The following is a 27603-nucleotide window of genomic DNA, read 5'->3' on the forward strand; positions in this document are numbered from 1 at the left end:
AGGGAAAGAAGGCCTATTTGTTGTGTTTTGATGGCAGAAGTTGCATTGGTAGTGTGCTGCTTTTATAAAGGACTTGAATTTCAGATGCCTTAAAGTCTTTTTTTCCTACCCTAGTGACTTCTTTTTTTGTACTTGGAATAAAATCCAAAAACTTACCATAATTTAAAGAGACTTTGTGTGATATAACCCTGCCTTTCTCTTCTGTTTTATCCTAGTCTATTTTCTTCCCACCCACTGTGTTCCATAAGCACTGGCATTTCTGTTTCTAGAATCTGCCTGGTTCTTTCTTGCCTCAGTGCCTTTACATTGCCTGACCAACACCTATTCACCCTTCAACTCTTAGAGTAGTTTGCTTCAGGGAAGCTCTTTCTCCCACTCCTCTTTACTTTTTCCCTTCATAATAATAAATGTCACAATTAGATTTTTGTGTAACTATTTGTTTAATGCCTTCCTCTCCCGTGGTCTCCAGAACAGGGATGATTATCAGTTTTATTCATCAGCTTTCCCTGAGAGCCTCCCACAGTACCTGCCGGATAGAATGCACTTAGTAAACATTTTTTGAACAGAGGAGTAAAGGAATGAATGGTAGATTTGGCTCCTCATGCTCTTAGAGCAACACTGATTATTAAAAATAGGGCATTTCTTTCCAGCACTCTCCTGTGCAGGGGTTCTTGTAGCATGTAGTATAACCCAATTGCCTCTCTGATATTGGCATAAGTAAAATCGTCTTTGAAAGTGATTTTACAAAACCTATCTTAATGTTTTGGACCATGTTTCTTGATTGACAAATTTAGTTAATCTCAGTGTTCAGTTGTAACCAAGCCTAAAATCATTAATCAGTTAATAGTGCTTTTTTGCATTTATGTCGTATTTTGTTTCTTTTTTGTTTCTCTAAATTTGGCTTTTTTTTTTTTTTCCTTTTCCCAGGTACTCTCTGCCCTTGACATACTCCAACCTCCACACATTGACTATTTTGAAGAAATGTATCCTAACCAGGGAACGTGAAAGAAGGGAGCAATTTTTTATTAATTTGTTCTTCTAGCACCTTCTGGGGTTCATGCCTTGAAGTGTATTAAATCTCATCCTTGCAGAAGTGGTTGAGTACCTGGAACCAGGTAATTTTGAAATCCCAAGTATCTGACAGAGCACAGCATTATCAATATATCCTGAGTGGTGATACCACAAAACAAGACTTCTGAACAGATATTTCATTTAATCCCCACAGCCTTGTGAGATAGGTATTGCTATTCCCATTTTGCTGGTGAAACCATTGAGGCAGCTGTGTTGTAGTAGAACTCAATAAAGTGCTCTTATCACTATACAACAACTGCCAATCAGTCAAGAAGGTAATACTGCCCTTTTATCCACCACTTGGGGTAAGGTGAAAATTAAAGAGAGCTCTTGAATACTATAATTCTTGGTGATATTTTATCCCACCAGTCCTTTGTGGAACTAATCCCTTTGTGCAGTAAAGGGTTAACTCAGTGGACTTGGGGTGCTCCACCCCTGTACATTCCAAAGGAGAGACTGGCCCTTGACCAGCTCCTGGCTGATAGAGTGTCTTTGTATACCTCTTGGTGTACAAAAATGAGATCTTGGGCCAGGCCACATGGTTCTAACACACTCTTTTTTTAAAAGTGTAAAATTAATCTAAGGATAGAAGGATTGAAAAAGTTCTTTTCTCCTCAGCTATAGGTCAGTGGTAGCAACTGAGGTGAGAGCATTAAGGATTCCATTTCTTAGACTTCCTGAAGATTACCTGGCTCCTCACTGAAGAAAAGAAGGAAGCTGGTAGGATAGGGGCAGTACTTGTTTCATTCAGCAGAAGCAACTTTCTACACCTGGCCAGGAGCCACCTTCTTTATCATTTTTGTTGGTGAGAAGGGCATCCACATACTAGAAGGCATTCCTCTGAGTGTGTAATACTGTCTCTGCCTCTTTGGAAATTCAGAAATTTTCTTTTATTAAATAAGAATTTTACTGGATTTACAGGTATGTCAGGGGTCCCCAAGATCACCCTCAGGGTTGATGATTCAGTGAACGGACTCAAGGACCCAGGAAAGCTGTTCTACTCACAGTTAACAGTTTATTACAGCAAAAGGATATAGATTAAAATCAGCAAAGGAAAAAAGGTACATAAGGCAGAGTCCAAGAGAAACCATACACAAAGTTCCAGTTGTCCTCTCCCAGTGGAATTGCACAGATAGAGTTTAATTCTCCCAGCAACAGTGTATGACAACACAGGTAAATGTTATTGACCAGGGCAGCTCACCTGAGCCTTGGTGTCCAGGGTTTTTATTGGAGGTCAGTGAGCCTTAGGGACTGACCTTAGCAACTCAGCCTTCAGCCCTCCTCCCTTCTCCTCACCCAGAGGGTGAACTAATACAGCTGGCCCAGGGCCCCAGGTGAACAAAAACAGGTGTTCACCATAAATCACATTGGTAACCTAAGCCATCTGATGTGGCCAAAGCATCAGGTATACTAAGACATTCATATGAGGCAGGATATTGCAAGAGTTCAGAGGTTATTTCCCAGGAGCCAGTCGGGGGCCAGTCCTAAAGACTTTTGGAATGTGTAGGTTTGGGGCAACCCAAATCTGCTGAGTTAACCCTTTACTGCACTTAGGCCATCTGTGGGGAAAGAATGTTTTCGTATAAGATAATTGGTGAATATGAGTATTTTAAATAAATGTCAGATATTTTTAGATTTTCTTCAGTGAACTTAGGTAATTCATTATATCCATGTCTGTCTTATAGTTCAAGCATGAATTGTCTACATCAGGCATTATTTTTTTTTTATTTTTTTTTTTTTTGTGTTATGCGGGCGTCTCACTGCTGTGGCCTCTCCCATTGCGGAGAACAGGCTCCGGACGCGCAAGCTCTGGACGCGCAGGCTCAGCGGCCCTGGCTCATGGGCCCAGCCGCTCCGCATTTGGGATCCTCCCGGACCGGGGCACGAACCCTTGTCCCCTGCATCGGCAGGCGGACTCTCAACCACTGCGCCACCAGGGAAGCCCCCAGGCATTAATTTTTTGTACTTGGGTTTGTCATTCCTTTAAAAACCCTATGTGTGCTTTTATAAGCTAGGAGTTCTCAGTCGCTTATTATTATAGGCCATAATTTGAGTCTGGGAGATCCTGGATTCATTATTATTTCAAATACTTGCAGAGCAGAGGAAATTTTAGCATAGTTATGGTTTAAAACCATGAGTGGTTGGTAGCTGATTTCAGCCCATTTCATTAGCTACCAGAATGTTTCTATGAAATTCTTTCCCTTTTCCCTAAAATTGTTCATGAATGTTTAAATTAGAAGCCTTTGTCAGTCATAAAATATGGAACCCCTAGTACACCATTTACTTAAATGTTTTACTTTTTTATTTAATTATTTACCTTCAGGTTAAAAGATTGACACCTGTGCTTTCACAGTAATTAGCTGGCTACAGATGGAAAAACCTTCAAACCTAAACGTCAATATTCTTTTTCCTGTTGTATAATTTTTAGCTATATGTAGAATGATACACAGAAAAAAGGTGTTTTCCAGTGGTGGTGCCCTTTGGAAAGCACCAAATCCTGTTAACATAAAAAAGAATTAAACCTATAGCTGCTACAGGATTATAAAGACTTTTTAGGAAGGCATGGTTTTGCTTGGGAAACAGAATACTAAAATTTTGTGTTTTAGAACAGCTATTAAATGGAAATGTAAGAAATGCCTTAGTTATTACATATATGCTTTGCCTGATTCTTCTAATATTCTAAGTAGAAAGTTTTCTGTGTCCTGTGCTCTTTAATACAAATAAATTTGTTGTAGTCAAAGCAAAAAAAAGTTTTCCCCTCAGTTTCCCTCTGAAAAATAAGAAAACTTACTACCTACAGCACAAAAATATTGAGGATTAATAGGATCTCAAGTTACTGTTTGATTTCACCTTAGTATATTATCCTTCTGTGCCAGCAGCTCCTGCTATAGTATCTCAGAATCATGGCATACACGTTACACATGGTTTTAGACAGTGCTTTTTTCAAGCTGGAGGATTTTAGAATGGATAATATTTTGAATTTTAAATATATGATCTTGGAATTGTGCTTTGAAGAAACTATTTTTGAGGTCTGTTTGAGGCTCTTGTTTTAGGTAAGTTCTGTGTACTGTGTAATGGATGTTCTAATATTTAGTCGATAAAGGAGTCAGTTTATAGAGTCAAAAATATGTATCATATTATTTAAGTTGTAAAGGGAAAGAAATAATCTTTAGTAATCTTCCATTGAACATACAGTACCATATCATTACACTTTTTTCTAAGACTAGAAAATTGGGATGTTATATTGCATATGTAAGTTTTCACAAATAATATTTTAAACCAGGTCTTTTTAAAACTAATTGAGTAGTTAATATCATTTTCGAAAATCTGAGGTCTATGAACATTTTGATGTAATCAAGTGTCACAATCACAATAAGTGTCAACATGGGTATCACACAGTTAATCTTATGTTTTTCCCTAAAACTGTAATAAAAATGATTATATCAGTGCCCACCGAAGATTTAGCTTGGGTTTTGAAAGACCATGCATCTTTAGATATCTCCTTAAGCAACTTTTAAAAAGACAATGATTATAACTGTTTACAAATCTTCCTACAGGGTTCAACAGATGAGTCAGGTATGGAAAGAGCAATAAATTCTTCTGTGACCTCTGTATCTTTTAGCTTCTGTGTTTTCATAGTTTTAAAATCCAATATATACACCTAGAAAATATATTCTTTAATAATTAAGAAAGATTATATTTTTTCTGAATTGAGCTTTCAGCTTGTTAAAGGATTACATTATTCATTTTGCACTTTGAGTTCCTATTTGGAAATGTGTATGAAAGCAGTTTGGCATTTAATTACTTTGAGCCTACTGAAATTTCATCCAAGAGAAACAAGTTTCTAATTGTTTGATTGGAAAACAGTACTTATCATGCTTCCATCAGGATTCTGGACTCTGTAACATAAACAGGCCCCTTCCCAGAAAGTACTAGATGCCGACTGGATTAGAATTTAAATTTTGGCTTGCTTTGGGAAAAGCTTCTTTTTAACTTGAAACATAATCTTAGCATTTTATAGAGAAGAATATGGATGGTACAGGTCTTCTGTTCTAGAAACAATTACAACCTAAAACCAATGGAAACAAGAAGTCTAACGGGATGACTGTTTGTCCCAGTTTGCTAGGACTCCTGGATTTTACCTGATGTCCTGGTATAAATACTAAATAAGTTTCTCCTTCACTTTCAGAAATGTCCCTGTTTGAATAATAGGTTTGGCTTGTGCAGGCAGTGTTTAAACAGGAATTTCTTGTCGTAAAGGCAGCGAGGGAACCTACACATCCAGTTCAGCCAGTTAAAGTCCTTGGTAGGCAATAATGTAATGCTATCACTTAAACTACTCCCAGATGCAGTAGTTTAATTGATAGTGTTAGTATACTATATTTTATATATACAATATGTAATTCCCTAGTGCTATGAAACAGCTCTATAACCCTCAGGAATCTTAGGAGCCAGTGAAAAGCTAAGAACAAACAAAATAAAATGTGTATATGCATATATAAGTACTCTCTTTCTGCAACAACAGTACCAGCAAGGACCAGAAATCTACATTTTAGGAGTTTTGAAGATTCCCATATTGTTAGAATTTCCTCTTCATTTATTCGATAAGCATAAGCATCAACTATGTTCCTAGAACCAGGAATTTTTTTTCTGTTTTGCTCACTGTTGTATTCCCAGCACTTAGAACAGTGCCTAACATATAATAGGTGCTAAATAAATAAGATAGTCTCTGCCTTTCAAGTTTGTAATCTAGTGGGGGATACAATCATGTAAATAATAATTATAAGTTGGAAAGTATAGTGATAGAAAAAATTCTGCATATCCTGAGAGCGTTGAGGATCTGATTTTTCACTCTTTCCCATTTTAGTTTCCAAGCTGATTACTTGAAAAGCATTTGATGATTTAAAACAAAAACTTTTACTTACCCACTGTCACCAATTCTGGCTCCTTAGCCCTGAAGCCTAGGACAGAGACACAGAAAGACAAAACCAAGGAAAAATTAGCAGAACAATCCAAGAACAGCAAAATTCCTGACTTTAACCACCTTAGTATCTACCGACTCTTTGGCTCTTTAATTTTTTAAAATTTAGTGTGTCAGGCATTGTTCTAAATACCTTTATCTCCATTTTAAAGATGAAGAAACTGTAGCTCAGAGAGGTAGATAACTTGATCAAGGTCACTTAAAAATGATAGAGCTGGGATTTGAACCCATGTTGTCTGGTCCAGTGGGCCAAGAGTGCTCTTAACCCACTGATACCTCTTAATGTTTTCCCTCAAGAACAATGTTTCCCTCAAGTCTGTGGGGTGAGATAAGATGTAAAGAAAAAACTATTATATATGGTAGTATGTGCCAAAAGAATATAGACAGGTGATGTGGGACTTTAAAAGAAAACACAAGACTTCGTGGAGGAAAAGACATTTCATTTGAGTATGGAAGGATGAGAAGGATTTGGATGGGTAACATTGAGGAGGGTGGATATTCCACATGGAGGGAGTAAGTATCAGCATCTTTTAGGGAATGGCTAGAGTTTAGAATGCACAAATAATGAGAAATTAAGCTAGTTAGGGCCAAGTCATAGAGAGCCTTGAATGTTGAACTAAGGAAATTCATCTTTATTCAGTAGGCATTTTAGGGCCCAATGCAAGATTTTTGTGGTAAGGAATGACGGAATCGGAAGCGTACTTTATAAACTTAACAAAGAAATTCTGTTTGGGTGATGAGAAAGTTCTAGAATTGGATAGTGGTGATAGTTGCATAACATTGTGATTGTGCTTAATGCCACTGAATGGTGCGCGTAAAATTGGTTAAAACGGTAATTTTTATTATGTATATTTGACCAAAAAAATTTTTTTAATTAAAAATACCTTAACAAGGACCTGACTTTTGGGGCTAAGAGGCAGTGACTACTGTGCACAATATAGTGAAAGGACAGAAGGATTTTTGGCAATTGATTGGGACTTCTTTAGCCATGTACTCAACAGCCTAGGTTGTCGAGTTGATGACTGGTTGGGTACTTACAGAGGCAAGACAAGGAAATGAAGAAATCTGAGGGGCTGCTTAGAACATTACAGAATGGCCGGCCACATCGGTAGAGAAGCAATTGAAATCAGAAGAGGGCTTGGCGTACGCTGAGAAAGGGGAGAGGCAAGATCCAAAGACAGATGTTGGGATGACAGCAAATAGCAGGCTCAGCAGGAGTAGTTGTGTGGTTTGAATATGGAGATTATTCTAAGAAAGGAAGAACAAGTTGTAGTACCTTCAAGATCTCAAGCCACACTTTGAAGTGGATGAAGTAGAATAATAATGAAAGTCTTTAGAGTTCACATGGTTGAGAAACTGAAGGCTAGAGAGAATCTCTACCCTGGCTGCACATCACATTCACCTAGGGAACTGAAAAAAGAAAAGAAAAGAAGTGAACAGACCCTGCATCCCAGAGATAGATAGATATATATATATATATACACACCACACACACACACACACACACACACACACACACACACATATATTCTTTTTCATATTCTTTTCCATTATGCTTTATCACAGGATATTGAATATAGTTCCCTGTGCTGTACAGTAGGACCTTGTTGTTTATCCATTCTATATAGAATAGTTTACATTTGCTAGTCCCAAACACCCAATACAGCCCTCCCTCACCCCACTTTCCCTTGGCAACCACAAGTCTGTTCTCTATCTGTGGGTCTATTTCTTTTTCGTAGATAAGTTCATTTGTGTCATATTTTAGGTTCCACATATAAGTGATATCATATGTATTTGTCTTTCTCTTTTGGACTTACTTCTAGTACAGTAATCTCTAGGTCTATCCATGTAGCTGCAGATGGCATTATTTCATTCTTTTTTATGAGCTAAGTAATAGTCCAGTGTGTGTGTGTGTATACCACATCTCCTTTATCCATTCATCTGTCGATGGCCATTTAGATTGTTTCCAAGTCTCGGCTATTGTAAATAGTGCTGCTGTGAACATCGGGGAGGGGTGCGTGTATCTTTTTGAATTATAGTTTTGTCAGGATATGTGTCCAGGAGTGGGAGAGTGGGATTGCTGGATCATATGGCAACTGTATTTTTAGTTTTTTAAGGAACCTCCATACTGTTCTCCACAGTAGGTGCCCCAGCTTACATTCCCACCAACAGAATAGGAGGGTTCCCTTTTCTCCACACCCTCTCCAGCATTTGCTATTTGTAGACGTTTTTTTTTTTTGCGGTATGCGGGCCTCTCACTGCTGTGGCCTCTCACATTGCGGAGCACAGGCTCCGGACACGCAGGCCCAGCGGCCGTGGCTCACGGGCCTAGCTGCTCCATGGCATGTGGGATCTTCCCAGACCGGGGCACGAACCCGTGTCCCCTGCATCGGCAGGCGGACTCTCAACCACTGCACCCCCAGGGAAGCCCTGCAGACGGACTCTTAACCACTGCACCACCAGGGAAGCCACCTGTAGACTTTTAAATTATGGTCATTCTGACCAGTGTGAGCTGGTGCCTCATGGTAGTTTTTTTTTTTTTTTTTTTTTTTTTTTTCTTGCGTTATGTGGGCCTCCTCATGGTAGTTTTGATTTGCATTTCTCTAATAATTAGCAATGTTGAGCACCAGAGATTCTGATTTAATTGGTTTCAGTTGGATCCTAGGTATCAGTCAGTTTTTTTTTTTTAAACTTCCCTCCAGTGAACTTAATGTGGCCTCAGGGTTGGGATCCACTAGACTAAAGCACTGGAATGATTCTCAGTATGAATGTTGAAGTTACCAGTGACCACCTAGGAGAATTTGAATACGCAAATGTAAACTAGCTTTTTGTGTCATGTAGCTAAAATCAGGATTGTTGTATAGGCTGCTAGAAAAGACAAGGATGAGAGAATGTGGAATGTGGAATTAGCTTCTGTTGTATATTTTTAAAGAGGTTTTTGAGCATAGCAGTGAGACCAACCATAGCCTGGAAAGGGTAGGAGAGAAGAAGGCAGCTTACGCCTTCTCTACTTATCAGCGTTTTTTTTTTTTTTTTTTAATTTATTTTTGGCTGTGTTGGGTCTTCGTTGCTGCTTGCGGGCTTTCTCTAGTTGCAGCGACAGGGGGCTGCTGTTCGTTTCCTTGTGAGGTCTTCTCATTGCAGTGGCTTGTCTTTGTTGCAGAGCACGGGCTCTAGGAGTGTGGGCTTCAGTAGCTGTAGCACACAGGCTCAGTAGTTGTGGCTCGCGGGTTCTAGAGCGCAGGCTCAGTAGTTGTGGTACACAGGCTTAGTTGCTGCACGGCATGTGGGATCTTCCCGGACTAGGACTCGAACCCGTGTCCCCTGCATTAGCAGGCAGATTCTTAACCGCTGCGGCCACCAGGGAAATCCTGTTCCTTGGCTCTTAATGTCTGGGTTTGTGTATACGTGCATTTATTTGCTTTGGAGGGCTGTGATGATGGAAGATTAGTAATCCCAGGCTCTACCACCTACATTTGACAGACACAGAAGCTTGCCTTTGTCTTCTCTAGTGTACTTTGGGAAGAAAAGAGCTGAGATTTGAAATAACGTAATATTTTCTAGGATGCTTTTTCTGTTTTGTTGCATTTGTGGTTATAGCCTTAGTGACAAGGACTCAGCCAACAGAATTTTCTGGGCCATGACAGGGGATGTAGAATGACAACTTTCCAGGGTTTTTTTCTTTTTTTCCGGTGGTAGAATAGACTTCTTTTTCTTTGTTTAGTCAATTTTAAATCGCAAATTAAAGGTAGTTTTTATTTTTTGATTTTTGATATTCTATACAACAAATTAGTTACCTTAACAAGAAGAGGAGTTTGCCTTAGCCTGGGAAAGAGATGGTTATAGTCAAACATTTTAACACCATGACCTTTTATTCCATTGATTTCTATGGAGAAGCACTGGCCTGCTTCAGAAAAGGTCAGTGATTCTAATTGAAGCACACACCAATTTTTTTCTGGTTGCAAAGACGCCCATGGTTTTTGTTGCAAAGAAGATGATGAGATTTAGGGCTGACCATTTGTTACCAGAGAAAGCAATTTTCTCTGTGATGCATTGCTGTTTTTCTTTCACGTGGAAAGCATTGTTTGAAATCAACAATACCCATAAACCAGATTTTCATTATCCATGCTATTAAATGCCCTCGTTTTTATTTCATAGGCAGTTATATATCTGAGATCGAGGTTGAAATTTCCCTCCTCTGTGGACCTGATTTTGGAAGAAAAAAATGTGAGGAAAAGGATACTGTTAAGTCTCCCATATTTATGGTTGTGAGATTTTTCCTTCCAACAGGAATGGCAGGATTTCAGAATTAGTGCTTAATGTGAGTTTAAGAATATTTTAACTGTCATTCTTGGACTTTTCATATAAGAGAATCTGTGGCTTCAGGAATCAGACTTGGGTATCTACATACTATAGTTTATTAAACCAAAACTTTGCCATGTCCTTTTGGAAAAATCACCTGATTTTCATATTTGTTTTAACTCATATTGCATAAAGATGAAGACTTTAAAACAAATAGTTGTAAAACTGTTGACCAACTTGGATGGCTCCTACTTGATAAATACTTAATATTGCAAGATTTCTTTTTTATAATTTGGCTTAGTGTTGGTCTCTGTCCAGAATGAAATGGAAGAAAGAATTGTCCAGTTTTTAATATCTGAAGTCAGGGATTAAAATTGTGTTTTCAAAGCTTTCTGTCTATATTCATTCTGTAGGAAATACTTTGATACAGAACGTTCTCCAGTTTCTTCTCCCAACCTGGCTAAACCAGTTAAATACCCTTATTTTGCTATCTGAAGGCTTTTAATGCATCATTAATAGTTTCTCACACAACCTCAGTTGCTGATTGCACATAGAACATTAAATGTGTTCTCAGACTTCAGTTCAGTTAAGCAGACAGGTCAGCCGCTGTAGTTCGGAACTCTAGATGGCCAGAGTTTTTGAAGCTGATAGGTAGTTTTTTTACATAAGACCACATCACAGATTTTCACATATATGCACAACTTGAGCTGTCCAGAATGGTTAGCTCTCTATTATTCAAGTACTTATATAGCAGTGCTTGCTTATGAAATATTTGCATAGCCCTTATCAATAGCAATCACTTACTCATAATAGTTTATAAATTCCCCTGGTTTTTACTGACTGTAGAAGCTGGGTAATGAATCAGCTTTATTCTCTTTTGTCTGAGATGTGGAAACAATATAAGTTATAGACTAATTGGCAGGCCTGAACATGGTAATATGGAAAATTGGCCTTCATTACATATTCTTAGAGGATTGTTATATTAGGAAATTGACCACCAAGTATCTCCCTTTCTTCTCCTTACAAAGCCTTGGTGGCTCCTCCAATACATGTTCTTGATGTTGGAGCCTAAATAACAGCACTCTAAAATCAGTGCCATCTCCACTCCTTCTGCTTGCCATACTCTCATCATCCATTAGTTCTGCTGCCTGACAAGAGCAGTCTTGAGTTTGGTGACTTACTATCACATCATGGAATGGGAACAAGCTCCTTATCCTCTGTTTATTTCAAAATCTTTATCATCAGTTCAGGGCCGACCTAGTCAGCATTCTGCTAGCTTGAGGTAATAGAAAATCTATCGTAGTGGCAAAGAGCATGGAGTCTGGAACCAGACCACCTAGATTTGAATCGCAGCTTTGCCTCTTACTACCTGTGTTTTCTGGGGGGTTTTTGGTTTTTGGTTTTTGGCTGTGTTGGGTCTTTGTTGCTGCGCACAGGCTTTCTGTAGTTGTGGCGAGTGGGGGCTACTCTTTGTTGTGGTGCGCAGGCTTCTCATTGCGGTGGCTTCTCTTGTTGCGGAGCACGGGCTCTAGGCTTGCAGGCTTCAGCAGTTGTGGCATGCGGGCTCAGTAGTTGTGGCTTGCAGGCTCAGTAGTTGTGGTGCACGGGCTTAGTTGCTCCGCGGCATGTGGGATCTTCCAGGACCAGGGCTCGAACCCATGTCCCCTGCATTGGCAGGTGGACTCTCAACCACTGCACCACCAGGGAAGTCCAACCTGTGTTTTCATGGGCAAGTTACTTAACCTCTCTGTGCCTCAATTTCCTGGTTAATAAAATGAAAATTATAACAGTACCTACCTCATAAAGTTATTTTCAGGAATAAATTGGGATAGTTAAATAGACTTAGAACAGTACCTGGCACTTAATAAGTGCTATAAAAGTAGTAAGGGAAGGCCTTACAGAGGAAGTAGAGCTTAGTGAAGTTAGAAGACAATAGGAACTCCTATGAACTTTGTGATGCAAACAAAGTGTGCCAAGCCAGCTACCAACAGATGGCATTAGCAAGTACCCATCACAAACAAATGGACTTTCATAATGGTCTGTCAGTAACAAACCTAGCCTAATTATAGAAAGATTTTTTTGTCTTAATAAGATGTGAACTGTTAATGAGGAATGGGTTGTCAACCTCAGTACCTCATATTCCCTTACGTGGTCTCCTCTTACCAGAAAATATATTCTATATACAACTCGCTAGCAGCTCCACGCCTTCCATCCAGACTGCATCCACATTATATCTTTCTTACTACTTTTTCTTTTTCCATTACCTTAACCAAACCTTTCTTATTAATTAGAAAGATAAGACCTAATCTCCTCCTTCAACCTACAGTCCCAGAACCACTCCCCTTGTTGTGCCCTAAAGTAGTAGTCACATCTCCTAGTAGCAGTCCCTTCCTGACTGCACAAAGATTACCTTGGCCTTAGTGTACTAGCAAATCCTGAGGTTGTTTTAAAAGAACTGTTTAAAGTTCCAGCTCACAGTTGGAATTTTTTTCCCTCTGCTTTGAAGAGAGTCACTATAGTCAGAGCAACTTATTCACACCAGCTCTTTGAAACATGTGTGTTTCAGGTGAAGCCAAAAAAAGTCTAAAGCTAGAATCTAGTCTTTTCACCTCTATTACAAAATAAATATACCTCTAAAACTTCCCAGCTTGTGGGAGTGAAATGCTGTCAGACTTCCCAACTAATAGAGGGTAATAATGAATAACAACAAAGCCATACCTAAATAACCCCATTATCGTTCTCTTGAACTGGTTAACCTGATTATTAGCCTCTTGACACACTTAATTCAGGTATGAGAGTTTAGGGGCGCTCATAGGACTATTTATTTGATCTTTTTGTCCTATCCCACTGTTCTGACTTTATTTCTATTTTTTAAGGTTGGTGGACACCAGGGAGGCATGTGTTACATGCCCAGAGGTTTCAGAAGCCACTAAATATATCAGACCTGCCTTAATTGAAGGATATGGGGGAAGCTGTGGGGCTTTTAGCCCCTTCATAGACCAGCTGAGTCTCCAGCTACCAGCTCGATTTATTTGAGAGCAGAGTACTTCAAGGAACTTAATAGACCTGCAGTGCACTAGCGCAAATCTCTATTTTAGCCGGAGTACAATTTATTTATGTACTACTTATTATATTGGTTTTCTCTCTGTATAATATATGAATGTCATTATTAAAAATTAAGAGCACTGAATTGTTGGTGGTAGGCTTAATAATTATGTGTTTTATTGACAGTTTTCCTCCTACTGCTACATCACTTAGGGGTGGCAAGAGAACCCAGATGGTAGATAATAGGATTAGGTTGAAGTGGCATTTTTCCAAAGGAAATGTGATATGCGTGAGCCAAGCGGAGTTTTGTTTCATGTGTGTGTTGTTTTGGATATGTGGAATACTAATCAGTTAGGGGGAACCAGTATGATAGCTAATTTGTACCACCCTGAGCTCAGACTGAGAAACTCTTCGGGTTACTAGAAGCCCTTTACCAAAACCAGGAGTCCCCAGTGCGGAGGTCTCACAGAGATTGACACTTTTAATTGCTCCCTTGAGTTTCCAGTCTGTCCAAAACCAGCCCTAGTTCTTTCTCAAAAGTAATATGCAGTATGCCCTGTAGAAAACTTTTCTCGGTCTAAGAAAAGGGTTTTTGTCGTCTTATGAAGGAATGTGACTATCACAAATGGACATACTGTTTTTTGGTGCCAGGAAAACTAGTACATGAGGCCCCATTAATAAGAAGTGAATATAATTTTCCTTTTCAGCAGTGATATCCTTTTGAGATTCTGATCTTTCTTTTTAAGATCAGTACCTTAAAAGAGCTTTTTAAATTGGTTGCCTGTTTTGTGTGTGTTTGTTTTTTTACTTATTATTTCCTTTGGCTTTTTCTTAGGGTGGGGGGGAGGGATGTTAGGAGGAGATAAGAACATAGTCACATGTGTTCTTCCCATAACAATGGTGATGATGGTAGCAGCAGCTTCCACGTAATCACTCTCCCTATGTGCCAGGCATTTATATGTGATTCACATACAACATCTAAGCCCGGCAGTAACCCTGTGTAGTAGGTTGTGCCTCTTTCTTTGTTTTTATTTTCATTGTGCCTCTTTTATAAAAGTAAAAACAAACTCAGAGAAGTTTTTTAACTTGCCTAATGTTATCAAGCTAGTAAGTGACCGAGTTGAGATTCTAACCTGGTCTTTGATTCCAAAGCCTACACCACACTGCCTAAACCCGTTTAACTCCTCATTTTAAAAATATGCTCTCGGGCTTCCCTGGTGGCGCAGTGGTTGAGAGTTCGCCTGCCGATGCAGGGGACACGGGTTCGCGCCCCGGACCGGGAAGATCCCACATGCCGCGGAGCGGCTAGGCCCGTGAACCATGGCCGCTGAGCCTGTGCGTCCGGAGCCTGTGCTCCGCAATGGAAGAGGCCACAACAGAGAGAGGCCTGCGTACCGCCAAAAAAAAAAAAATGCTCTCTTCTTAAGTAGAATTATTTTGTTCACCTTTTTTGAGGTTTCATCTTTTGAAAGACAGAGCACAGGTCAAGAACAAAAGCTGGGATTTAGCAGCAACTCCTCTGTGTACCAGCTATGACCTCTGGCTAGTTCCTTCACCTCTCTAAACCTCTTTACTTATTTGTGTAATGGGAATCTTATAGGACTTACTTAGAGTAATTAGGGGTAGATGAGGCAAATTAAGTTTAAGCTGGAAGTCTGACACATAGAAAGCTCTCAATAAATATCAGCTTTTTTTTTTTTTTGATCAAGCTTCTGTGGCTGTGTACATTAAAATCTTTTTGCTTCCTTCTTGTTTTCTCTACCTGATTTTTACACATCAATCTCAGGCTTCTTCTAATCTCTTGAATGTTGCCTTGCATTCATCCATCTTTTTTCTCTGTTTTGTCATTGAGTTAGCATGCTCTCTACACCCACTTGGTACCTAGTCAGTATTTATTGATGTGAATGATGGTGGTTAAACAAAGCTGCTGTTGGCACCAGTCCTGCAGCCTTTGAGACTGCCTGAGTAATCATGACTCCTAAAAACAGAAAAGGACTCAATCATCTTACTCATAATTGAAGGTCAGAATTTGATGTCAGCATTTGCTTCTGTGGTGATTATGTATCTTTTTCTGCAGAATTACTTGACAGTTGGAGTAGTCAGGCTTTCTGGCATGAGGCTGATTATGATGCATTCTTAAATTACTTCCTAAAATAGATGCAGCATCATAAAGGTGGGTTAAACAAATATTGATTGTAGTACAGATTTGTTTTAATTGGAGCGAGAGGTCAGGGGACGCTTACCATTGAGGGTAGTTGACTGCCAGGCTCTATCCATCTAGATTAGTTCCCTAGTCATCTTGCCCATAATCCTTTCTTGCATCAAAGAAAATTGTACAAAACTGTTTTTAATCCCAAACACTCCTCCCTTTTCTCTGCCTTTCTGGTATCTCTAATACATTCCTACCTCATTTCTTTGATCCTCAGAAGATTTCTTATTTCTGCTTTTTCCTGCTTCAACCTCTGTTCTCCATGAACACATTTTATTCCTCAGCAACCTTTGTGGGAGTCTAGCAGGGTGTCCTGCATATTATATTTGGGCTCTGTGCACTAACAACTCAGCTCTTGACACTGATGTGCATTATTCTAAAGAACATCATATCAGTAAGGTTGAATTTATAACTCATTAATGGTTATAAATGACATGCTTCCATAATTTCAAAATCCAGATTTTGTTTTAATAAAAGAAGGAAAGAACAGGGGGAAAATTTAATAAAAAAATAAAAACTTTGTGTAAGAAAAATAAGATTATAACCAAAAGCAACATTAACACCCCGGGCTTCCCTGGTGGCGCAGTGGTCGAGAGTCCGCCTGCCGATGCAGGGGATGCGGGTTTGTGCCCCGGTCTGGGAAGATCCCACATGCCGCAGAGTGGCTAGGCCCGTGAGCCGTGGCCGCTCAGCCTGCGTGTCCGGAGCCTGTGCTCTGCAGCGGGAGAGCAGCCACAGCATTGAGAGGCCCGCATACCGAAAAAAGAAAAAAAAAAAATTAACGCCCCATCTGTGGCAGATTTCATTTAGTAGAGACTTGTTTATTTCTTACCTTTATCTAATGTAATATAATATATAAACTTATACTTGCAATTTAGATCTCCCACCAAAGCCTGTCCTATATTTCCAGCAATCTCTAGTTCAGAGATTTTTCTAGTTCAGTTTTTTTCCCATTTTCTTCTCAACGACTACTAGCCCAACCCTCTGCCCCACCACACACCAAAAAAAGTTAGCTGGGACTTCTTTATATGTACACAGACGTGCGCGCGTGTGAATTTTTAAAATTCTCCTTATCCGTTAAAAAAAAATAGGGAATATGAAACTATGCAAGTAAGCATACGTGATTCATAGGTACAGGAAAATGTTTATTGTCAATTTTAGCTTTGTAATTTGACTAAGAAGGGTGGAAGGGGACTTCCCTGGCCATCCAGTGGTTAAGACTCCACCCTTCCAATGCAGGGGGCGTGGGTTTGACCTCTGGTCGGGGAATTAAGATCCCACATGCCACACGGAGTGGCCAAAAATAAATTTAAAAAAAGAAAGAAAGAAAAAAGGGTGAAAGGAATAAGACTTGAAAGAAGTAACTCAGGAGGTAGAAAGAGAGGCAAAGAAAGTATAAGGTAGAAAAACTTGCCTCTATGATTTTTTTTTTTAACCTTTGTATTATTTTTCAGTTGCTGGCCAAAGGAGGATCATTATTTAGCCTGTCCACCTGACATTCCTTCACCCCCAGCCTAGATCTGTTGCATGGGAGTAGTTCCAGGTTGTTATGAGGATTAAATGAGGTGACCTATGTTAAAAGTGGCACATAGTAGGCTCAAAAATATTTTTCACCAAACTGAGATCATCCTTCAGCAAACGGTGGGATTGCTTCTTATTTGAGGTTGTGGCCTACTAGTAACAGAACTAAGACTACAGATCCTAGAAGAAATTAATAAGAGTACTTGTGTGGATTTGGGCAGTTACTTCAGACATCTTCGGATTCAGTTCCTTCCAAAAGGAAAGACTAAAACTCAAAAAGAGAACAAGTAGTCTCTAGAATAACCTACCACTTGTGCTGTGAGAACTCATAGAGATAATTCGTATAAAGTGCTTAGAAAGTGCCTGGCACATAGAGAAAGCTCAATAAATGTTAGTTGCTTTTATTTTTGTTATTTCTCATGTGTTTTTAAAAAAGTTTTAAGGTGAACCATTTTAGGAAACCTAAGGAAAGTATGTATGTGTTTTTATAGATATAGGCAAATTGTCAATTAGAATGTGCATCTATTAGTTCATTAGGAGCTGAAGAAATCTTGATGGTTTCTCACATGTTTAACTAAAGGTTTAAATCTCTGTAGTTATTGGAATTTAGCAATTCTAATAATTTAGAGAGTTCCCTTTTTAGAAGAATATTTCTTGGTTGTGCTACTTTGTTTCTCTTACTCCTGTTGGCTGTGTGATGGCAAATCTGGTGTATTCAGTCCCAAAGCAGTGCCTAAGGGGCTTTATGAGATTAACAGCCATAACACTGTTGTGATCTTTGAGTGAATCTGTTGTAATTGCTTGTTTAATTGTCCATCTCCCTTGGTGGGCTATGAACTCAGTGACAGCAGTGACATTCTTATAGACCATCAAATTTCCAGTGTCTAGAACGGTGTCTGGCATATGCTGCTGTTGAGAATAATTGTTGAAGAACGAAGAGAGTGACTTCCCGTTTGAAGACACATGGCAAGGGAGGGATTCTGAAAGCCACATCATGTCATGCAGTACTGATTTTCTGATTTTTGCTTGGAACCTGGTTTTTGCAACATGCAAATAATGTCAGTCTTATGGATTTCATTTTCTCTCTTGATAGTAAACAGAGTGAGGCAGAATTTCATGGAAAGGGTCAGTCTTAGAAATCATGACAATCTGGGTTTGAATCCGAGCTCTGTGTCAGCAGCTTAACCTGTCCCAGCCTCAATGTGCTCATATCTTAATAGAAATAGTTACAAATTAGGTATTGTTAGTGAGGATTAAATGAGATGACATACAAAGTGGCACATAAGTAGCTTCAACAGAAAGTTAACTTCGGGCTTCCCTGGTGGCGCAGTGGTTGAGAGTCCGCCTGCCGACACAAGGGACACGGGTTCGTGCTGCGGAGCGGCTGGGCCCGTGAGCCATGGCCGCTGAGCCTGCGCGTCCGGAGCCTGTGCTCCGCAACGGGAGAGGTCACAATAGTGAGAGGCCGGCGTACCGCGAGAAAAAAAAAAAAAAACATACACAATTAACTCTTTAAAACAACACAGAAACGTTTATGTTTCTTGGGCACCTGAGGCATCAAGAGCTGCCATCCCCCCCCCACCGCCCCCACCCTTGCATTTGTAATTGTTAATTTGCATCATTCGTTTTTCTGAAGCAAATCAGTACATTTTGAAATCCATATTTCATGGAGCTACTTAACTAATTGCTGCAATCAGCAGCAATTTATTTTATAGCAGCACTGTTCAGATCGCTCTGAGGTTAGCATACCATGCACCGTGTGTTTTTTACAACCATATTTTTAATGATGAGTTTTAATAAGGGAAAATGGTTAATCTGCTGATATTCTCCTGAAAGTCCTAACTTTGGTCCTGTGTTTTACCTTTACCCAATGCTAACTTAAAAGGCCACAGCAAAGTCATTGACCCATTGGGTGCACCGGCTGTCGGAGAGGCTGTCCCATTTAGAAGGACGGGAGAGGGGAAGAGCACCTTGTTTTTCTTCTTCTTTGGAGACCCTCATTAAATTACTCAGAAACAATAATCAGATAGCTGCTGTTCAAGTTAATGGCACCTCTGAGTCCCTGTCAAGAGAGCTTTATTTAATGCACAACAGACCTGGAGTGATGCAGGTGCCTTTTCAGGCCCTCATTTAATTTAAGCTGCTTTAGTTGGCATGGCAACTAGTTGAGACATCTGGGAGACATTATGCTAGGGATTGAGACTTCAGAGGATTTCTGCTAGAACAAAGCAGAAACCTTATCATAAAGTGGTGTGTGTTGCTTCTAAATTTCTGCAGTTATATTGTTAAATCTCCAAATTCAGGAATTGTATTTTCCAGAGAAATAAAATTTTTTAAGGTTGGCCTGGTCGTTGGCTTGTTTTCTGTGAAGAAAAAAATGCTTTATTCGTGAGGTGAAAAATATTCATTTCAACCCTGAAGAATTTACTTTGCTAAACTAAAGCTTGACAGAACTTACTCTCTGCGGAGTGGCTGTTTTAATCACTTTGTAAAAATCATACATTTAAAATTTATCAGACTTTTATGTTTAAAAGATATTAGAGGAGGGGAAAGCATCTCTGCACAAAGGTAAACAAAATGGTCAAGGTAGACAGGGCTGTATGTGGTTTTGCCCTGGACTTTCTGGTTAAATTAAGAGTTTATTAAAGAAAAAAAGTTTATTAACCTACCTTCATTTTTTTTAACCCATCATGTCATCTTCTCAAGAAGCAGAGATATGAAAGTAACACTCTTCTAAACTCTTCTTTCTTAAATATTATAACAGGAGATTGAATGAAAGGTTTTTTAAATTCACAGATCCTGAGGACAGTAACATAGTAATCTAGTTATTTGCATTTAGCAGAGGGAATACCTGCTGGTTTATATTTTGTAAGAAACTGTGCACATATGTATGGGCTCTTAGTATAGAAGAATTGACTTACCACTTGAAATCATTCATTTTGAATGCCTTGTTTTTCAGGGGTTTTTTGATATCTGGTAATACTTTGCTCTGTGTTAGGTTGAACAATTTGAAATTACTATTTTTGTTGGTCAAAATGGTCCAGCATTGTCAGTTCAAATCCAACAGGTTTAGGATGTGAACAACACCCTGATCTTGAAATATATGTTTCGTAATGCTAAGTGAAACGTAAGTTTTTTCTGAAATTAGTAATTATTTATAAAATATCTGATTAGAACAGTACCCATTCCAGCCAGTGTTTTGATTTTCCCTTTTCTTTGAAAATATAGTCACTGTTAGAAGAAAGCCTATGACATTATTTCATACTTATTTTCTGTTTTTGGCTTTTGTATCAGTTCGTTCCTTTTATAAGTCAAAGCAAGGTTTTTCAAGTGCCAGCCCTGAGAATTCAACCTGATAACTTGAAAATTAAGATGTTTTCTCTCTGCTGTTTGCATGCATACCAACTGTCACCAGTAACAGTAAAGATTCTGGAATCGCACCTTGGCTGCCTGTTTTATAGCTATGTGAGGCAGAATAGAATATAACCTGCTCTTCACTTCCACGCAAGAACTTTTCAAAAAACAAAACAAAAACAAAAATGCATTTAGGGCTTCCCTGGTGGCGCAGTGGTTGAGAGTCCGCCTGCCGATGCAGGGGACGCAGGTTCGTGCCCCGGTCCGGGAAGATCCCACATGCCGTGGAGCGGGTAGGCCCATGAGCCACAGCCGCTGAGCCTGCGCGTCTGGAGCCTATGCTCCGCAACGGGAGAGGCCACAACAGTGAAAGGCCCGCGTACCGCAAAAAAAAAAAAAAAAACAAAAACAAAAACAAGAACTTTTCAATCCTGGCAGGAAGAAAAAATTGTCAGTAAACTCAGAAGACATGGCTGATATCCCATACAGATGAGTACTCTCTTTAGGAATTTTTTTTCCCTGAGTAAAACTGCAAGTTGATATTAAGTTGATAGTACTTAATACAGGGATAGCAGTTGTGAAGTTTTTCTGGTTTTGTTCTGTTGTTCTGTCTTGGTTTTTTTCCTGTGTAATGTTCCTTTGTTTTCGTCCCTTGAGATTTCTGGAACCAACTCAGGAATATTAGGACTTCTGATTAAGGCTTAATGGTGCAAATGGAAGTTTTTTCCTGTCTCTATCCTATGATTAAGATTTCCTAGTGGGAAAATTTTTTAGTATATACAAGAGGGTTAATATCCTTAATATGTAAGGCACTTTTACAAATAAATTATCACCCCAGTAGAAAATTGAGTAAAGAAAAGAAACAAGTCTCTCTCTCACTCTTTCTCTTTTTCCCTCTCGCATACTCACACATCTATATGACCAATAAACATGTAAACAGTTTTCAATCTGAAAACACAGTTGATAGAACACAAATCTTTACTGCCAATTCTTCCTGAAGCCCCCCTAAAATGTCAGTAAAGGGTTAGGAACTCAAACTAGAAGAGGCAGAAACCTCTGCTGGCAGTAATGAGAACCCAGAAACAAGTTAGTTCTTGCTCAGAACATCGGAGCAGCTCAGGGTTTGGAGGCATCAAGTATCTCAGAAAGTAGGGATGCAGGTAGGCCTAAACACAGAATTGGTTGCAAGCCTGTGTAAGAAGTAGTAAGAGGTTCAAACGTTCAGATCGTCTCCTGTTCCGCAGGAGACCATATAATGCTTTATTCCCTGGAGACAGCATGAGTGGAGCTGTGGTGTCTTTGGCCCCATCCCCCACTAATACAGAACACTGGCAACCTGGCCTGTGCCCTCCAAGACAGAAGTTTGGAGGGCTCTTCTCTAGAGAACTGGATTAACCCAAGAGAGAGGATCTATATGTAATTGAGGATCCTTTGTGAAACAAAATTAAAGCTCTATGCCGCCGCCCCCCACACACACACAGAAAGCTACATTACAGTCAAAACAGTAAAAACCTGGGCTTCCCTGGCGGCACAGTGGTTGAGAGTCCAATGCAGGGGACATGGGTTCGTGCCCCGGTCCGGGAGGATCCCACATGCTGCGGAGCGGCTGGGCCCGTGAGCCATGGCCGCTGAGCCTGCGCGTCTGAAGCCAGTGCTCCGCAACGGGAGAGGCCACAACAGTAAGAGGCCCGCGTACCGCAAAAAAAAAAAAAAACAGTAATAACCTTGAAGGCCAATTGGTAGGAGATTGCTTAAGTCATGCAATATTACATAAATTGGAATACTGTTTAAGCACTTTTTTTGGCGGGGGGGACTGCGTTGGGTCTTAATTGCTGCGTACAGGCTTTCTCTAGTTGCAGCGAGTGGGGGCTATTCTTTGTTGCGGTGCGCGGGCTTCTCATTGCGGTGGCTTCTCTTATTGCGGAGCATGGGCTCTAGGCACGCGGGCTTCAGTAGTTGTGGCTCGCGGGCTCTAGAGCACAGGCTGAGTAGTTGTGGTGCACGGGATTAGTTGCTCCGTAGCATCTGGGATCTTCCTGGACCGGGGCTCGAACCTGTGTCCCCTGCATTGACAGGCAGATTCTTAACCACTGTGCCACCAGGGAAGTCCCTATTTAAGCACTTTAAATGATATAAAAGAATTGTATACCGTGGAAAGATATTCACAAGATATTTTAAATTAAAATATATATATGTATGTGTGTGTGTATGTATATGTGTGTGTATATATATATATATATATATATAAAATATGATCTATTTTGTCACGATAATTCCACTACAAGGAATATATCACTAGGAAATAATCAGATTCACATAAAGCTATATATGTAGGATATTTATCTCATGGTTATTTAAAATAGTTTAAAAAATTAGAAATAACTTGGATTTTCAACAATGACAGATTGGTTAAATGAATTATAAATATATCCATACATAAGAACCCTCTACAGTAATAAAAATTCTGCAAGAAAACAGGCAGCAAAGCCATGTGTATGCTATAATCCCGGTTTTAAATATACATATAGGTATGCATACACAACATTTACATGAAGATATTATAGGTTAATTCAAAGAGGTAAGATTCTATGTAGTTTTTATACTCTGGCTTCTTTGTATTTCCCTAGTTCTGTGATGAATTTTTTTTTTTAACTATTTTGGAAAATTTTTTAAAATACACAAAAGGAGAGACAATAGTATAATATCTATCATATACACAATACCCAACTTCAGCAATTACTAATCATTTTGCCAGTCTCATTTCTTTTTTATTGAGAGGAGGGGGAAAGGAGAGCTGTATTATTTTAAAGTAGATCCCAACTATTACATTATTTTACCTAAAAATACTTAAATATGCATTTCTAACTGGTAAGGGCCTTAAAAACATAACCATCATAACCTAATAAAATTAGCTAATTCCTTACTATCTCCTGATTGCCTCAAAGATCTCTTTTTTTAATCAGGTTTGTTTGAATCAGGATCTAAACAAAGTACATATATTGCATTAGGTTATTATATTTCTTGAGACGTTTTATCCCAAACATTCCTCCCTTCCCTTCCCCTCACAACTGCCCCCCTTTCTTTCTTTCTTTCTTTCTTTCTTTCTTTCTTTCTTTCTCTTTCTCTCTTTCTTCCTTCCTACACGCCTTCCTTTCTCTCTCTCTTTCTTTCTCCCTCCCTCCCTATCTTTCTTTCTTTCTTTCTAATTGATTTTTTGGAGATATTTTTCCTGGAGAATGATCCACATTGTGTGTTTAGCTGATTGCTTCCTCATGATGTCCTTTTATTTCCCATATTTCTAGTAAACTGATAATTAGAACTAGAAGATTGATTATATTGTTTTTTAAGACATGAATATTTTCTAGGCAGTGGTGTGTATATCACAGGGACATAATATCTTGTCCCACAATAAGTGCTGCTAAGATTGAGTGGTGGATTGAGTTGATGTGGGTCTCATTCCTTTCAAGTGGTTTTAGCAACCATTGATAATTGGTACCTTAGATCCATGGTGTCATAGAGGTTGCAAAACAGTGATTTTTTTTTCCCCTAATCTGTCATTACTTCTGTATTTATTAGCTGAAATTCTTCTATAAAGAACACTGAACATTTAGTATATTTTATTAGTTTTTTTTTTTGTGGTATGTGGGCCTCTCACTGTTGTGGCCTCTCCTGTTAGGGAGCACAGGCTACGGACGTGCAGGCTCAGCGGCCATGGCTCACGGGCCTAGCCACTCCGCGGCATGTGGGATCTTCCCAGACTGGGGCACGAACCCGTGTACCCTGCATCGGCAGACGGACTCTCAACCACTGCGCCACCAGGGAAGCCCTATTTTTTTTTAAATATAACTCAAAAGAAAAGAAGGTAAAATCCTAAATTGTGTAGGGCCATTGAAACAATTTAAACATAGTCAATTTCACTATTATGTAACCTTAGGCAGGTTACTTGCCTTCTGTTAGCCTCAATTTTCTCATCTGTAACTGGGGATACCACTGCCTATCTTGTAAGATTGCCATGGAAATTAGATGAGATGATATATTTAAAATACTTAATGGAGTGGCTAATACCTAGTAGGTGCTCAGTATATATTCATTCATTCAACAGATATTTACAGGGGACTTATTATATGTAGGCATTGTTTCTTCTGAGACTTTTGGATAGACTTGTGAACAATACAGAGAAAAAACCCTTGCCCTCATGGAGAAGGATTGGAGAGACAAACAATAAATGTAATAAGTAAATTATGTAGGATAAGTACTGAAGGAAAAAAGAAAAAGTAGGGCTGTGCGAGGGGGTGGCAATTGGACGAGGAATGCAGGACACATTATTAGAGTAGTCAAAGTTGGCCTCAATCGAAAGATAAAATTGAAGCAAAGATACAAAGGAGGTGAAAGAGTTAGCCAAGTAGATGTCTGGGGAAGCACAGTCCAGGCAGAGAAAATGGAAAGGGCTAAGGTTAGTGTGTGTTTAGTATTTTCAGAGAACAGCAAAGAGGAAAGTGACAGGAGGTTAGAGAAGGAAGAAAGCCAGATCATTTATGGCCCTGCAAGGACATTTTAAGGACTTTGACTTTTCCTCTATATGAAATGGGAAGGTTTTGCAGGAAAGTGACATAATCTGGCTTTCGTTCTAAAGCATGATTATGTGAAGTGCATCTAAAAAATAAGATGAATTGATGAATGGAAAGGGCCATGGATAAATGTGCACTGAAGCAAATATGACAAAACGTTAAGTGTAAATCTAGGTGGTAGGCATATATATGGTGATCACTGTTTAATTATTTCAAGTTTTCTGTGTGTTTGGAAATTTTTATAAGAAAAAAAAATGTTTTAACTATTAAGATAACTGAATCTAACCTTGATAATAATATTGTAATTTAACTGATGTATATCATTTTATAGAAAGATTCTAACATGTCACTGAAAACTCCTATAAGGAAATTCTATGTGCCAAATCTCATTTCCTCACTAATTTCTTTGGAAAGAGCCTGGTTAATAAAACCTAACATAAAAATTAAACCTAAGAGTATAAAAACCTTAAAATTGCATTTTCTGTATAATAAAGTGACTCAATATACAGACAAAATATAACAGTGAAAAATGTATTCTGGCTTAGAATTTGTTTTAGAAATTGTTTAGAATTTCTAAACAATTTCTAAACAACTGCTTAGAATTGTTTTAGAAATCTCTAGGGGTCTTGGGCCAGGCTGGTAATAGTGGACATGATAAGAAGTGGTCTAATTCTGTGGCTAAGTTTTGAAAGAACCAATAGGATTGGAGGCAGAGTGAGAGAGGGATCAAGGTTGACTCCAAGGTCTGTGGTTTGTGGTGTGACCAACCTGCTGGAAAAATAGGTTTGCTGTGGGAAAGCCTACACCTAGAAAGTGTGTGGTGGGGGAAAGATAGAGAATACATCTTGGACATGGTAGTTAGAGCTGTCAATTAGACATCCCATGGAGATGATGAGTAGACAGTTTGATAGACAAGCCTGGACTTAAGGAAAGAAGATTAACTAGAGATACAAAGTTGGGAGTCATCAGCATGGATGTTATTTAAAGTCATAGGACTGGATCTCATTACCCTAGAGAGTGAGTATCGAAAGAGAAGAGGACCAGGGACTTCCCTGGCAGTCCAGTAGTTAGAACTCTGTGCTTTCACTGCCAAGGGCCCAGGTTCAGTCCCTGGTTGGGGAACTAAGATCCCAAAAGCCATGCTGCATGACCAAAAAAAGAGAGAAGAGGACCAAGCCCTGGGGCATTTCAGCATTAAGTGCTTGGGAAAGAGCACCAACAAAGGAGGACTGAGAAGAAAGAACCAGAGAGGCAGAAGGCAAGTCAACAGTTGGGTGTCCTGCTAGCCAGTTGAAGAGGAGGGCGTTTCCAACTGTGGTGTGTCGAGTGTTATCAGTTATTCTCCCTTACTCCCAAGTTGTCCCTTTTCCTACCTGTTTTTACTAAAACATTAAATTAGAAGTGTTTTTAAATCCTTCTCCCCAAATAATAATCACTTACTACAAGAGACTTTTTAAAGCTCATAAGGGTAAGATACAAAGCCTAACATCACTTTTTGAAAATTTAAGTTTTGAAGGCAGATTCCTTCTCATCTTTATTTTTATAAGCCCAGCATTTACCCTTAAAACAAGCATGTAAATGCTGAAACAAGAGCCCCGGGACCTCTTAGTTCATTTATAGCTAATGGTAAGCACCCTAAGGCTACAGCCTCCATAATATCTTTCTGGAAGAAGAATTTTAGGATCTGAGGAACTATGTAAGAAAGCAAAATAACTGACATTTTTTGTCTTGCCTTTCCCTGCTTTCAGGTGCACAGGGCCAGGGAAGCCTTACTGTTTTACTCAGAATGTGAAACTGACTTTTACAAGGTGTCAAAAGAATTTGAATCCTGGTAGAAGCCTCCTAAAGTCAAAGGCCCTCTCCCCTTGTCTTAAGGAAGCTTACATTATTTAAATCAAAGCTCGCCCAGACTTTTAAGGAGTTCTTAACTGCAGGCAGAGTAAGACATGAATCTTTCCTTTTCTAGATAAAGGTGATGCCTTCACAAGAGTCCTGAATTCCCATCTCCATTGCTCCCTGCGCCCCAGCCTTTGATCATCTGCCTTGTGTTGATTGAGCAAAACCCTGAGGGTATAACAGAGTGCAAAGCATGGGAAGCTTAAAATTTAGTAAGGGAAGTATAAATGTATAAAAAGTTAAATAATAAAAGAATTCAGTTGTGAAGATTGTAGAGAGATTTGGATTTGAACTAACCATTTGCGTATTTTTAGGAGTACCATGATTTATAAGAGTAACTTAAGCCCCAGTAGGTTGTCATCTTTTCCATTGGTGCCATGGTGGCCTAGGGTAAGACCAACAACCCTCTCTTGGGGTTCAAAGGACACTCCAGTAACATGTCTGAATAGACCCTCAGACTGGTCTTCACACTCTCCCTGGCCCAGCTGTCGTTGAAAATCTTTACCCTTGTTTTTCTCTTTTATAATGCTAATTATAGTGAAGTCACTTGGTTTACTTCTGCTAACTTTTTAAAATTCTTTAGTTTTGGCAGTGTTTTATCTTGTGAGGGCTGGAATTGTCACTTCTTTCATGCTGTCTAGAAGCTTTCTTTCCCT

The 27603-nt window shown here is 39.3% G+C and overlaps 1 protein-coding gene across 1 annotated transcript in view; it reads left to right on the forward strand.

Annotated features, from left to right (window-relative positions):
• The window catches only part of NLK (nemo like kinase), a 155891-nt gene that overhangs the window by 101701 nt on the left and 26587 nt on the right, over window positions 1–27603 (forward strand). The window contains exon 3 of the mRNA XM_007452402.1: window positions 928–983. Coding sequence (XP_007452464.1) covers window positions 928–983 — 56 coding nt within the window. The remainder of the gene's footprint in view (window positions 1–927; window positions 984–27603) is intronic.

The sequence above is a fragment of the Lipotes vexillifer genome, unplaced genomic scaffold (assembly GCF_000442215.2).
Source record: "Lipotes vexillifer unplaced genomic scaffold, Lipotes_vexillifer_v1.1 scaffold216, whole genome shotgun sequence".
In the NCBI taxonomy this organism is placed as follows: domain Eukaryota; kingdom Metazoa; phylum Chordata; class Mammalia; order Artiodactyla; family Lipotidae; genus Lipotes; species Lipotes vexillifer.